Source organism: Macaca thibetana, chromosome 6, assembly GCF_024542745.1.
Source record: "Macaca thibetana thibetana isolate TM-01 chromosome 6, ASM2454274v1, whole genome shotgun sequence".
Lineage (NCBI taxonomy): Eukaryota > Metazoa > Chordata > Mammalia > Primates > Cercopithecidae > Macaca > Macaca thibetana.
Window position 1 is genome coordinate 304,565 of NC_065583.1, and position 15,238 is coordinate 319,802.

The window sequence follows — 15,238 nt, forward strand, 5'->3', positions numbered from 1 at the left end:
ACACCAGGACAACCCATCATGGGGGGCAGGAGGTGGGGACGCTAACACTCTCCAAACTAGCTATGCAGGAAATTCCTCCGGGGGAGATGGACGTCAGAATAACACCCTAGTTCTTCCTTGAGTTCCTATTCTGCACTGAGTCTTGGTTGTGTGGGCTGAATTAGGGCATATGTGACACTTGTGGCAATCGTGTTATTAAATAGAATAGACTGTGTCCCTGAATTTCCTCCGTTTGTTTTTCTTAAGACAAAATCTCACTCTGTTGCCCAGGCTAGAGTGCAGTGGTATGATCTAGGCTCATTGCAACCTCTGTCTCCCAGGTACAAGTGATTCTCCTGCCTCAGCCTCCTGGGTAGCTGGGATTACTGGCACCTGCCACCACACTCAGTTAATTTTTGTGTTTTTAGTAGAGACAGTGTTAGCCAGGCTCGTCTCAAACCCCTGACCTCAAGTGATTCACCCGCCTTGCCCTCCCAAAGTGCTGGATTACAGGCGTGAGCCACCACACCCAGCCTGTTCTCTGCTTTTAAACAGGATCTGAGGAATAACACGACCACTGAACGAAAAGCCTGTGACCTCGCCATGTGTGTTTCACATTTCTGACCACACCAAAGTCCACTCTAAAATATCCCAACTCTAATTCTGGGTTATGCAACCATTAAGACCATCCTATGAGGACAGACAGTGCTTAGAATGTCTATACGCTAGAAAACTTCCACATGCACACCTAGGTGCTCAAAGTCTGCAGACTGATGAGTTATACCAGGGCTGTGAGATCAATACTGGACAGTAGCCCATAGAATCAACCTTCCACCCACTCCTGATTTCCCATTTCCCTCCTCTACAGAGAAAGCCAGACGTTGAGAAATTCATCCCTGCCCAACCAGTATCTGATGACTGGGGATATTAAACTTAACTTCAGACAACTGTGGTAGAGAATGAAAAGGTTGATTTATGTAAAGTGTGCAGGGTGATGGAATAGTCTTTAAAAAAAACAAATTAATCCTTGTGTTGTGCTATGATCATGCCCAAAAAATCCCAAAGACACATTCACTGCCCACAGACTCTCTCCTCCACACCTCCCAAACCTGATGCACACCACCCTCTTTCATGTACGGGACACCACTTCCTGCAGAGACTACAGAAAGATGGTCATAATTCTGTACCAAAGTCTTACTGTTTTTCATACCAAACTGCCTAAAACCTCATTTCTGTTAGGAAGCTCCAGAGAAAGTCTCCAACAAATGCACAGAAAAAAGTGGCACCTAAGATATTACCTTAGCAAAAAAGTAATTCCTGCTGCGTGGGGGGCAAGGGGAGGGAGAGCATTAGTATAAATACGTAATGCATGCTGAGCAGTAAACCTAGATGACGTGTTGATAGGTGCAGCAAACCACCATGACACATTTATTCTTATATAACAAACTTGCCGTTCTACACATGCATCCCAGACTTCCAAGTAAAATAAAAACAATTTTTAAAAAAGCTATCCCAGATTACATACCTTCTGTCTCTACGTCAATGCTCTTCTGCAATTAGAGAAAAGAAAAACATGACAAGAGTCAGACCACACTGTGTCCTGTGTGCACAGGTCTCTACTGCACTTGCTGACATTAGAAAACCCAATGGAAATAGTGAAAACAGTCAACACAACGTCCCCAAATAAAGCCTAGAGGACACGTGCAAAGGCACAAGATTTTTGTGCCCGATTTTCAAGTTTATTTTCACTGCATGTTCACCATTCTTTACAAGAAGAAAGAACTTCCATGGAAAATGCTTACTGCCATAGAGTTTTTAGGTGAACCTGCCACCTATAAATGTTATCTTGAATTCATTCTTCTGGGTAATAAAGTCTCATCTTCAGCTGCCCATAAAGAAATTCTGTAAGTCATCCATACTGTACGTGGAAAGATTATCATATCTTACCTCAATTTATATGGAAACCAAGAGAAACAAAATTCCCACCTCAGATAAACAAAAAAGACTTTACCTCAAAAGAGCCTAGTAACATCTCAGATAGTATCTTGAGTGGATGCTCACACAACAAGTCTTCGTCGCGCTCTAGGAAACACGGAGTCATTGTCAGCATGTTGGGTGCACTGAAGGAACCCGTCAGGGAGACGCGGGTGCTAAAAACACGGGGCTGGCACATGTAGACAAGGGGGGTTAACTGCAAAAACGGAACTCTTGCCAGAACATCCTCCTTGGTGATGAAGAAAGGTCAGTGAGACCATCAGGAAAGCCATGAAAGACAGAGCCTTGGCAGCACAGACACGCACTGCCGATGCCGTGGCAGTGTCTCATCCTTCCCCTACGCATTTAGAGGCCTGGGAAATTTCCACTTTCCTGTTGAAATGTGACAATGTCATTTGTCTTTCCTGGGTCGACATATGCTTCTCCTTCACTTTCCATCCCTTTTATTGAACTTGAGACATTATTGTGGCAAAACATATACAAAATTTATTATTGTAATCATTCCGTGCCCACTTCAGGAAAAGACATGAGCAGAACCGCAGGAGCAGAGAAGAGAAAACCTCACTGTTTGAGGAGCCCACACTCTTCTCCCCCTGACCCTGGATGAGAACCCAGGCAGGCTCCTGGGTAAGCGTGGGAACCCAGAGACTACAGAAAAAGAGCAGAAAGCCTTTACAACATGTGCTAGATTTCAGAACAGGAATGCTGGCATCAGAACATCACTGGGGCCCAAGATGGGATGCCCAGGACTGAGCTCTGAGATGAGAAGGAATGAGGACACAGTCCGTGCCCTCCAGAGACCTGCCATGGCCAGGACTCCCCCCCACCTATGAGTAGGAGACAACAGACTTTTGGACTGATGATTGCAAGGCTGTCTCAGAGATACAGAGAAATTCATGTCTTATAGGTCACACATGAAAGGTGCAAGGACCACCTAACGCCAGGGCAGCCCCTCTCCCTTTGTTGGGCTCAGCCTGCCTTAGAGCAGGGTCTCCTCACCTCCTCTGACACCAGCACTGGGTACCTGCTCAGCCTGGGAGCTGAGGCTTCCCTCCAGTAAAACGGAACTCTGGGCCAGGCCACTCTTGGCCATAATAATAGCTACACAAGGATCATCTGTCCAGAGATTCCCAGAAGCTGTTCTTTGTCCCAGCCACAGGGAGATCAAGCATGGAAACTAATCTGTGTCTGGCCTGACCCTCATTCCGTCCCTGCTGATCATGTCCTCTCTGGGCTAAGCTGAATATTTCAGGAACTCACTCCTGTTCTCTGTCTCTCACTAATCTCTGGTGGTGCCACTGCCCTCAACACACAGGAAGATGGAGAAGACTAGAAACAAGAAAGTAGCTCCTCTGTCCAGGCTCTTAGGAAGACGGCCAATGTTCAGGCCAGCCATGAAGTTGGAGCTCAACTCCTCCTTCCGATGAGACTTGAACATTCCTCCCCCGCCCAGGTGATGATGTGGAACTGACTCTCCTGATGTTGCACCTCGGCGTCCCCCATGGCTTTGCTGCCCTCATGCCTTCCTTCTGCTCCTCCAAATCATGTCCCTCTGCAGGCCCAGGCCAAGGCTGTAGCCTGCTCTCTCCCTCACAGAGCCCAGTGGGCAGCCGCCTGTGAATTCTTAGGGCCTCATTGTTGGTAACACGGATTTCTACCATTAATCACTCAGCAGGAAGCCCCCGAGTACCACACAGAAACTGTATTCTAGAGATTAAACATGACTAGGAGAATTGGGTTATGAAGAGATAGTTTCTGAGGTTAGCGAGGGACATTTTAAAATCACAGCAGCCTCATTGTTTTAAAATGTGGGGTAAGTATTGACACCTACACAGCAATCAAATTCAATACATACACCTAAGTTTCCACCAAACGCATACTCCAAGAAAAAACACAGGCTGTACTTGGTTCAGGTTCTATTCCTATTGACCAAAACCAAATGCATTCACTTGTTTTGCAAAAGCCTTCAGAAACAAGCAGCCAACCAACCTTTGTCCACGGTGGGTTCAATGGGGACATCCTGGAGCCTCTGCTGTCCCACAGCCACATTTGTCTTTCCCCACCTTGTAATGCATGAGTCACCCTCCATCCTCCTAGGAAGACAAGTGCTCGCCCTGCCACTCACACCCTAGGGCAAGCCCTTCGGTTACCTTTTCATGTTGCTGTGTTTCCTGAGCACAGAACACGGAAACCAGACTAGACTGAGGGATAGAGGCTGGGCCTCTACATGATCTTGACATTACGTATTTTGGACACTCACCACATGAATTCAAAAAGACACGCAGCAAATCAATTCGCACAACCTCACCCCATGCTCAGAGAATGCAGTTGCTCCCGGGGACTCCAGAATGTGACCATCATGCTCTATCTGCAACAACCATCCCTCCCTCCCATTACAGCCTAGGTCCTCATCCATGAGAGGAAGCTCCACTCAGGCTGCCTGTCCACAGGAAGGCCAGCGAGACCGTGGCACATTCCTCATCATCTGGGGGACTCATCAGGATGGGAGGGCTTCCGCAATACGTACCCTTTTCTGTAACTCCTGAGGATCTCTGTAATGACAGAAAGTAAATTGCTATGAGCATCAGACCCTGCTGTGTCCTGTGTGCACAGGACTTTTCTTCACTTAGTGACATTAGAAAACAAGATGGACACCGGTGTTCAGAGGAACCCAAAAGAAGAACAGAGCAAATCGAATCACAGTAAAGACACATTTTTCTCAGAGGACGTTTCCTCTCAAGTCCATGTTGGTTGGCCAGTAAGTGATTTTGTTCGAAAGAGAACCAAGTTGGTAAAGGCACAAGAGCTCACTGCCCCACAATGTGTGGTGGATGCTGTCACTTTCTCCCTCTGTATTAAGTCAACCCTCAGTGGGGAACAGACTCTCACTTAAAGCTCCTCCCAAGGACATTGTGTAACTAATCTAAGATATATGTTGTCACATTCTCGTATCTTAATTTCACCCAAATAAAATAAAGCTAAGAAAGCAGCAGTTTTTCTCAGACAAATCCAGGTGGCCTGACCTCCACATCCTCTGGGTCCTCCTCGTCTTCGCTGTCACTGGACCACGCCTGCAGATGTCCCGGCGGAACTAGGAGGACACACAGTGACCGTCAGCACCTTGGTGCTGTTGCTCACGAACAATTCAGAAACATTGCTTGAGGTGGGTGGGGGAGGAGGACAGCAGAGCAGGACAGAGGCAGGGAAGAAAGGGAATGAGGGCCTTTGGCTTTCTAGCTCCAGGCCACCTCGTAAACGTGAAATTGCCAACCTCAAACAGCGCACACCACATAGTGCAGGCCGTGTGTCCCTGGCAGCCTCTTAGGGCTCCTCCTTCCTAATCTGACCTGAGCTCAAGTGCCCTCTTATTGATCCCTGCCAAAGTCATTTCCTCCTCAGAACGCACATGTGCTGCTGCTCTGTATATCACCCCTTCTAGAAGGTTTTGTACTGAATAAGAAGCAACCTTTCTTGAAAGAGATTTAATTCTAGCCAAAAGATTTCATTAACTAACTGTTTGTGATGAGGCAATTAAACCGAGATTTGAAAATACCCAATTATCCTACCATTTAAAGATGACCCCTACCTAGCCTGTGAGATTTGTCCTTCCACTCTTCCTTTTCAACGCAAAGTGTGTGCCCCGTGGGGTTCACTGCTGCTCATGCTCACACTGACTCCAGCACCGGGACAGCCTGTCATGGGAGCAGCGAGGGGGCCGGGGGCCGGGCACTGACCCTCTCCAGCCCAGCTATGCAGGAGATTCCAGCAGGGAAAATGGGTGCCAGGCTAACACCCAGGATGATCCTTGAGATTTTATGGGAAGCCGTGTCTTGGGATTGGGTTCTACTGAATTTCTAAGACGTGCAGTGATAATTTCATTAAATACAATAGAATATGCCACTCATCATTGTCTGCTTTCCAACAGGAGCTGAGGAATGACCTCACTGCTGTAGACCAAAAGCCTGTGGACTCTGTGTGTTTTACGTTAATGATCACACTGAAGCCCACTGTACAATGTACCTGCTCAAACCAACCCTGGGTGAGCTGAGCACTGACACCATCCAGTCATGATAGTGTTTGGGATCTGAATAGGTTTTCATTCTCCCACTCGCACACAGAAGTGCTGGAACCACCTGGCCTAGCAAGAAATTATACCAGGGCTTTGTGACAAATTCCAGGTAGTAGCCCATGGCATTAACATTCCACTCATTCCCGAGGTCACATGTGCTTCTTCCATTTAAAAGATCAAGAGCTTGGGAAATTCGTCTCTGCACCATGTCCATCTGAGGACTGGGGATGCTAAATTTATCTTCAGGAACAGCTGTGGTGGAGGATGAATGGGTTGATTTATGCAAACTGTGCAGTGGTGATGGAATTGTCCTTGAACATTGATGCTTGTGTTGTGCTGTGAACATGGGAGTATGTTTTCTGGGGAAATGCACACACACTCCCAGACATCCACAATCATTCCATATAGACTCGCTCCTCTGTCTCTCCAAATCCTGATGCAGCACCTCACCCTACATGACACTGCTGCTTCCTGGAATGACCGTACCATGGTTAGAGTCGTTTACTGGACTCTTAGTTTTTGGTCCTTTTTTTTTTTTTTTTTTTTTGAGACAGATTTCACTGTTGTTCCCTAGGCTAGAGTGCAATGTCACAATCTTGGCTCATTACAATCTCCACCTCTTGGGCTCCACTGATTCTCCTGCCTCAGACTCCTGAGTAGCTGGGATTACAGGCATGCACCACCATGCCCGGCTAATTTTGCATTTTTAGGAGAGACAGGATTTCCCAATGTTAGTCAGTCTGGTCTCAAACTGCCGACGTCAGATGATCCACCTGTCTCGGCCTCTCAAAGTGCTGGGATTACAGGCATAAGCCATTGCGCCCGGCCTGACTCTTCGTATTTTTTAAATCAAACTTCCCAAATCTCATTTCTAAAGGAAGCTCAAACAAGAGAAGCCCTTGAGCAAATGCAGGTGAAACAGCGCCACCTTCGCAACACTGAGGTTTCAAACCTCAACAAAGAGATGACCCCAGAATACGTACTCTTTGCCAGTGTGGTTGGGTCCACCCGCATCTAGAGAAAAGAAAACACCATGAGGGTCAGACCATGTTGTCTCCTGGGTGCACAGGTCTTCACTTGTTGAATTAAAAAGACACATGGTAAACAGTGGTTGGGAAAATGGCCCCGATATCTAGAAGACATTCGTGGAAAGGCACAAGATTTTTCTACAAGATTTTCCATTGTTTTTGACAACTCCAAATACTTCTCAAGAAGGAGGCATTTCTCTTGAGGAAAATGCCTGCTGACATACAGTGTGTAAATGTGAATGCCATCTGAAAGCATGTTTTAGTTGATAATGAACTCTGACATTTGCCACCAAGATATTCCTTAAGTCACCTATAATGTACATGGTAAGATGTATACATCTTAGTTCCGTTAAAACAGAGAGAAACCGAGAGAAATAAAATTTCCATTTCAGAGGATAAAAGAAGACTTTACCATGTGAACCCCTGAGGCTTCCTCCGAGGATGTCTGCTCTGGCACATCCTCCTCCAGATCGTCCAGGTCACCTGCGAAACAGAGTCACTATAAGCACATGAGCTCCACTGACTGAATCCCTCAGGTGGTCTTGGAGTTGTGGACCCGGGGCTGGCGTGTGTGGAAAGGTGTGTTCACAGCATAGACTCAGCCTCTGCCGGTCCATCCTCCATGGTGGTGAGGGAAGGCAAATGGTGAAGGACGGCATCAGGATGGCCACAGAAGACAGGGCCTTGGTCCTCTAGCTAAGGCAACCTCTTGCACATGAAATAACCCATCTCAAACAGGGCCCACCACACAGTGTTTCCCTGCAGCATCCAGGGCTCCTCCTTCCTAATCTGACCTGAGCTAACTTGTCCTGCCTTCTCGATCCCCTCGAGGTCATTTCCTCCCCAGGATCCACATGTTCTACTGTGTGTGTTTTGTCCCTCCTAGAACTTTTTCCTTTTTTTGAGATGGAGTTTTGCTCTTATTGCGCAGGCTGAAGTACAATGGCACAATCTCAACTCACCACAACCTCAGCCTCCCAGGTTCAAGCGATTCTCCAGCCTCAGCCTTCTGAGTCGCTGGGATTACAGACATGCATCACCACGCCAGGCTAATTTTGTATTTTTAGTAGAGACGGGTTTTCTCCATGTTGGTCAGTCTGGTTTCGAACTCCCGACCTCAGGTGACCCACCCGTCTGGGCCTCCCACCATGCTGGGATTACAGGTGTCAGACACCGTGGCCGGACAGAACATTTTGTACTAGATAAAAAGCAACCTTTCTTCAAAGAGGAGACTCAATTCTAGCTAAAATATTCTCTATATTCACTAACCTTTTGTTTTAAAGAAGACCAAACCAAGATTTGAAAATACTCAATTATCCTACCATTTACAGACGACTCCTACTTGGCATGTGATGTTTGTCCTTCCGCTCTTCCTTTTAACACAATGTGTGTGTGTGCCGTGGGGCCTGCTGCTGCTCATGCTCACACTGGCTCCAGCCCTAGGACAGCCCACCCTGGGGGGCAGCAGGTGGGGGCGCTGACCCTCTCTAACCCAGCTCTGTAGAAGATTCCAGCGAGAAGATGAGTACCAGGATAATACCCAAGTTGTTCCTTCCGTTCTTATTTGCTGCTGTGTCTTGGGTGTGTGTGCTGAACTGCAGCACGTGTAAGGATTGTGGTGATTATCTCATTAAATACAATATAACATGTCTGATCATTTTCTGCTTTTCACCAGGAGATGAGAAAATTAACACAGCACTGCAGCCAAAAGCCTGACCTCTCAATGTCTGTTTGCCATTTGTGACCACACCAAAGTCCACTGTAAAATGTACTTATCCCTACACTGAGTTATGTGACCATTGACACAATCCTACATGAGAGACAGTATTTGGGAATTCTGAAGGCTATCCAGATTTCATGTGCACACCTAGGTGCTCACGCTCTGTGCCACAATGACAAATTATACCAGAACCACGTGATTACTGCCGAGTAGGAGCCCATGGCATCACCTTCCACCCACTCCTGAGTGCACCTCTGCCTCCTCCACTGAGGAGATAAAGAGCTTGGCAAATTCATCTCTGCACTATCTCCACCTGAGTGCTGGGGATCTCCAACTGCCCTTCAGCTACAGCCGTGGTGGAGGACCAATGGGCTGATTGACGCACGGTGTGCAGTGGTAATGGGATTTTTACTTACCACACTCATCTTTGTGTTGAGCTGTGCACATGGAAACATGCTTTCTGGAGAAATGTACACATCCTCCCAAAGACACTCATGATCATTCTACACAGACTCCTGACACCCCCCACCCTGATGCACCTCATTCGATGTCATAAAAACGACACTGCAGCTAACAGGCACTACGTAGGATGGTCACCCCTCTTCAGTACACTCAGTAAGTTCTACCCTAACCTCATTTCCAATAGAAAGTTCCAAGGAGAATGGTTCTCCCGATAATGCCAGGCAAGAATGTGTCACCTTTCTTAATACTAAGAATTTTCCTTACCAAATAGGTGATCCCGGAATACGTACCATTTGTCTCTGTGAATGCCTCCGCCTGAGTTTAGAGAAAGGAAAACTCTGTGAGGGTAAGATCGTGCTGTCCTTGACACAGGTCTTTTCTTAACTTAGTGCTATTAGAAAGCCAGATGGGAAATTCTGGTGGAGGCAACGGCCACAAAAATAAAGCCTAGAAAACACTTGTACAGAGTCACCAGGATTTTGTGCAAGATTTTAAAGTTAATTTTGGTGGTAAGTTCAGTATTTTCAAGGAGGTTTTCCTCCTGATGAAAGTGCTTGCTGACATAGTTTGTAACTGAAGCTGTCATCCAAGAATGCCATCTTGAATTAGTCCTTAGTTGGTAAAGAATTCTCATTTTACATTTTCCCACCAAGAAATTCTCTAAGGCATCTATAATGTACATGTTAGTAAGGTTTTCCTATCTTTATTCAAGTGAAATTGAAAGAAACCTAGGAAAATGAAATTCCCCTTTCAGATAAAGAAAGAAGAACTTACGTTGATAACAGAGAGGACCCTCTCAACGGGTGCCTCACATGGATGTTCTGCTGCGAGGTCCTCTTGAGGATCTAGGAGACATAGGGTAAGTGTCACCACATGGATTCTGCTGAGAAGATTCCTCGGGTTGTATTGGGTGGTGTGGACATGAGGCTGGCATGTGTGAAGAAGGTAGGTTACCACAGACGGAGCTGTAGGCCCATCCTCCTTGGTGGTGAAGGCAGGCAAATGAGACCATGAGGAAAGCCATGGGAAACAGAGCCTTGGTCCTCTAGCTAAGGCAAGTTCAGCAATGAGACACAGCTGATCTCAAAGAGGGCACAGGACACGGGGCAGGCGACCCTCCCTACAGCGTGTCAGGTTCCTCCTTCCTAATCTGACCTGAGCTAACTTGCCCTCCCTTCGTGATCCCTTCTGAGGTCATTTCCCCCACAGCATCCACGGGTGCTGCTGATCATCATCCTCCAACCCGAAACATTTTGTGCTGCATAAAAAGCCACCTTTCTTCAAAAAAAATTTAATTCTAGTCAAAAAAGTTAGGACTTCTCTGAACCTTTGATTCAAAGAGAATTAAACCAACATTTTAAAATAGTCAACTATCCTATCATTGAAAGATGACACACACTTAGCATATTTGCCCTTCCGCTCTTCCTTTTCAACACAATGTATGTGTCTGTGAAAGCAGTTGCTGCTCACGCTCACGCTGGCTCCAACACCAGGACAACCCATCATGGGGGGCAGGAGGTGGGGACGCTAACACTCTCCAAACTAGCTATGCAGGAAATTCCTCCGGGGGAGATGGACGTCAGAATAACACCCTAGTTCTTCCTTGAGTTCCTATTCTGCACTGAGTCTTGGTTGTGTGGGCTGAATTAGGGCATATGTGACACTTGTGGCAATCGTGTTATTAAATAGAATAGACTGTGTCCCTGAATTTCCTCCGTTTGTTTTTCTTAAGACAAAATCTCACTCTGTTGCCCAGGCTAGAGTGCAGTGGTATGATCTAGGCTCATTGCAACCTCTGTCTCCCAGGTACAAGTGATTCTCCTGCCTCAGCCTCCTGGGTAGCTGGGATTACTGGCACCTGCCACCACACTCAGTTAATTTTTGTGTTTTTAGTAGAGACAGTGTTAGCCAGGCTCGTCTCAAACCCCTGACCTCAAGTGATTCACCCGCCTTGCCCTCCCAAAGTGCTGGATTACAGGCGTGAGCCACCACACCCAGCCTGTTCTCTGCTTTTAAACAGGATCTGAGGAATAACACGACCACTGAACGAAAAGCCTGTGACCTCGCCATGTGTGTTTCACATTTCTGACCACACCAAAGTCCACTCTAAAATATCCCAACTCTAATTCTGGGTTATGCAACCATTAAGACCATCCTATGAGGACAGACAGTGCTTAGAATGTCTATACGCTAGAAAACTTCCACATGCACACCTAGGTGCTCAAAGTCTGCAGACTGATGAGTTATACCAGGGCTGTGAGATCAATACTGGACAGTAGCCCATAGAATCAACCTTCCACCCACTCCTGATTTCCCATTTCCCTCCTCTACAGAGAAAGCCAGACGTTGAGAAATTCATCCCTGCCCAACCAGTATCTGATGACTGGGGATATTAAACTTAACTTCAGACAACTGTGGTAGAGAATGAAAAGGTTGATTTATGTAAAGTGTGCAGGGTGATGGAATAGTCTTAAAAAAAACAAATTAATCCTTGTGTTGTGCTATGATCATGCCCAAAAAATCCCAAAGACACATTCACTGCCCACAGACTCTCTCCTCCACACCTCCCAAACCTGATGCACACCACCCTCTTTCATGTACGGGACACCACTTCCTGCAGAGACTACAGAAAGATGGTCATAATTCTGTACCAAAGTCTTACTGTTTTTCATACCAAACTGCCTAAAACCTCATTTCTGTTAGGAAGCTCCAGAGAAAGTCTCCAACAAATGCACAGAAAAAAGTGGCACCTAAGATATTACCTTAGCAAAAAAGTAATTCCTGCTGCGTGGGGGGCAAGGGGAGGGAGAGCATTAGTATAAATACGTAATGCATGCTGAGCAGTAAACCTAGATGACGTGTTGATAGGTGCAGCAAACCACCATGACACATTTATTCTTATATAACAAACTTGCCGTTCTACACATGCATCCCAGACTTCCAAGTAAAATAAAAACAATTTTTAAAAAAGCTATCCCAGATTACATACCTTCTGTCTCTACGTCAATGCTCTTCTGCAATTAGAGAAAAGAAAAACATGACAAGAGTCAGACCACACTGTGTCCTGTGTGCACAGGTCTCTACTGCACTTGCTGACATTAGAAAACCCAATGGAAATAGTGAAAACAGTCAACACAACGTCCCCAAATAAAGCCTAGAGGACACGTGCAAAGGCACAAGATTTTTGTGCCCGATTTTCAAGTTTATTTTCACTGCATGTTCACCATTCTTTACAAGAAGAAAGAACTTCCATGGAAAATGCTTACTGCCATAGAGTTTTTAGGTGAACCTGCCACCTATAAATGTTATCTTGAATTCATTCTTCTGGGTAATAAAGTCTCATCTTCAGCTGCCCATAAAGAAATTCTGTAAGTCATCCATACTGTACGTGGAAAGATTATCATATCTTACCTCAATTTATATGGAAACCAAGAGAAACAAAATTCCCACCTCAGATAAACAAAAAAGACTTTACCTCAAAAGAGCCTAGTAACATCTCAGATAGTATCTTGAGTGGATGCTCACACAACAAGTCTTCGTCGCGCTCTAGGAAACACGGAGTCATTGTCAGCATGTTGGGTGCACTGAAGGAACCCGTCAGGGAGACGCGGGTGCTAAAAACACGGGGCTGGCACATGTAGACAAGGGGGGTTAACTGCAAAAACGGAACTCTTGCCAGAACATCCTCCTTGGTGATGAAGAAAGGTCAGTGAGACCATCAGGAAAGCCATGAAAGACAGAGCCTTGGCAGCACAGACACGCACTGCCGATGCCGTGGCAGTGTCTCATCCTTCCCCTACGCATTTAGAGGCCTGGGAAATTTCCACTTTCCTGTTGAAATGTGACAATGTCATTTGTCTTTCCTGGGTCGACATATGCTTCTCCTTCACTTTCCATCCCTTTTATTGAACTTGAGACATTATTGTGGCAAAACATATACAAAATTTATTATTGTAATCATTCCGTGCCCACTTCAGGAAAAGACATGAGCAGAACCGCAGGAGCAGAGAAGAGAAAACCTCACTGCATGAGGAGCCCACACTCTTCTCCCCTGACCCCAGGCTCCTGGGTAAGCGTGGGAACCCAGAGACTACAGAAAAAGAGCAGAAAGCCTTTACAACATGTGCTAGATTTCAGAACAGGAATGCTGGCATCAGAACATCACTGGGGCCCAAGATGGGATGCCCAGGACTGAGCTCTGAGATGAGAAGGAATGAGGAGGACACAGTCCCTGCCCTCCCGTAACCTGCCATGGCCAGGATTCCTCTACCTATGAGTAGGAGACAATAGACTTTTGGACTGATGATTGCAAGGCTGTCTCAGAGATACAGAGAAACTGATGTCTTATGGGTCACATGGGAAAGTAGAAAGGACAACCTAACGCCAGGGCAGCCCCTCTCCCTTTGTTGGGCTCAGCCTGCCTTAGAGCAGGGTCTCCTCACCTCCTCTGACACCAGCACTGGGCAGCTGCTCAGCCTGGGAGCTGAGGCTTCCCTCCAGTAAAACGGAACTCTGGGCCAGGCCACTCTTGGCCAATAATAGCTACAGAAGGACCAGCTGTCCAGAGACTCCCAGAAGCTGTTCTTTGTCCCAGCCACAGGGAGATCAAGCATGGAAACTAATCCGTGTCTGGCCTGACCCTCAATCCGTCCCTGCTGATCATGTCCTCTCTGGGCTAAGTTGAACATTACAGGAACTCACTCCTGTTCTCTGTCTCTCACTAATCTCTGGTGGTGCCATTGCCCTCAATACACAGGAAGATGGAGAAGACTAGAAACAAGGAAGGAGCTCCTATGACCAGGCTCTTAGGAAGACGGCCAATATTCAGGCCAGCCATGAAGTCGGAGCTCAACTCTTCCTTCAGATGAGGCGTGAACATTCCGCCCACGCCCAGGTGATGATGTAGAACTGACTCTCCTGATGTTGCACCTCGGCGTCCCCCATGGCTTTGCTGCCCTCATGCCTTCCTTCTGCTCCTCCAAATCATGTTCCTCTGCAGACCCAGGCCAAGGCTGTAGCCTGCTCTCTCCCTCATAGAGCCCAGTGGGCAGCTGCCTGTGAATTCTTAGGGCCTCAATGTTGGTAACACAGATTTCTACCTTTAATCACTCAGCAGGAAGCCCCCGAGTACCACACAGAAACTGTATTCTAGAGATTAAACATGACTAGGAGAATTGGGTTATGAAGAGATAAGTTTCTGAGGTTAGCGAGGGACATTTTAAAATCACACCAGCCTGATTGTTTTAAAATGTGGGATAAGTATTGACACCTACACAGCAATTAAATTCAATATATACACATAAGTTTCCACCAAACGCATACTCCAAGAAAAAACACAGGCTGTACTGTTCAGGTTCTATTCCTATTGACCAAAACCAAATGCATTCACTTGTTTTGCAAAAGCCTTCAGAAACAAGCAGCCAACCAACCTTTGTCCACAGTGGGTTCAATGGGGACATCCTGGAGCCTCTGCTGTACCACAGTCACATTTGTCTTTCCCCACCTCGTAATGCATGAGTCACCCTCCATTCTCCTAGGAAGGCAAGTGCTCGCCCTGCCACTCACACCCTAGGGCAAACAGTGCCACCTTTGCAACACTAGGATTTCAAACCTCAACAAAGAGATGACCCCAGAATACGTACTCTTTGCCAGTGTGGTTGGGTCCACCCGCATCTAGAGAAAAAGAAAACACTATGAGGGTCAGACCATGCTGACTCTTGCATGCATAGGTCTTTTCTTAACTTGACACTAAAAAAACTGATGGAAAATAGTGGTTGAGACAATGGCCCCAATATCTAGAAGACATTCATTGTAACGCACAAGATTTTTCTGCAAGATTTTCCAATGTTTTTGTTTGACAATTCCAAATACTTCTCAAGAAGAAGGCATTTCTCTTGAGGAAAATGCCTGCTGACATACAGTTTGCAAATGTGGATGCCATCTGAAATCATTTTTTTTGGTGATAATGAACTCTGACATTTGCCC

General features: G+C 46.4%; 1 protein-coding gene across 28 annotated transcripts in view; it reads right to left on the minus strand.

Moving 5' to 3' along the window:
- The window catches only part of LOC126957112 (protein FAM153A-like), a 76,412-nt gene that overhangs the window by 37,513 nt on the left and 23,661 nt on the right, over window positions 1-15,238 (minus strand). For 25 of the 28 annotated variants that reach the window (XM_050794590.1, XM_050794591.1, XM_050794589.1 and 22 more), the window contains 11 exons: window positions 14,896-14,926; window positions 12,729-12,799; window positions 12,243-12,267; window positions 10,028-10,098; window positions 9,544-9,568; window positions 7,484-7,554; window positions 7,027-7,057; window positions 4,998-5,065; window positions 4,502-4,526; window positions 1,991-2,061; window positions 1,505-1,529 (listed from right to left, as the gene is read on the minus strand). In XM_050794590.1, the coding sequence (XP_050650547.1) occupies window positions 1,505-1,529; window positions 1,991-2,061; window positions 4,502-4,526; window positions 4,998-5,065; window positions 7,027-7,057; window positions 7,484-7,554; window positions 9,544-9,568; window positions 10,028-10,098; window positions 12,243-12,267; window positions 12,729-12,799; window positions 14,896-14,926 (514 nt within the window). The remainder of the gene's footprint in view (window positions 1-1,504; window positions 1,530-1,990; window positions 2,062-4,501; window positions 4,527-4,997; window positions 5,066-7,026; window positions 7,058-7,483; window positions 7,555-9,543; window positions 9,569-10,027; window positions 10,099-12,242; window positions 12,268-12,728; window positions 12,800-14,895; window positions 14,927-15,238) is intronic. The other 3 variants (XM_050794572.1, XM_050794586.1, XM_050794585.1) reach the window with 3 other exon arrangements.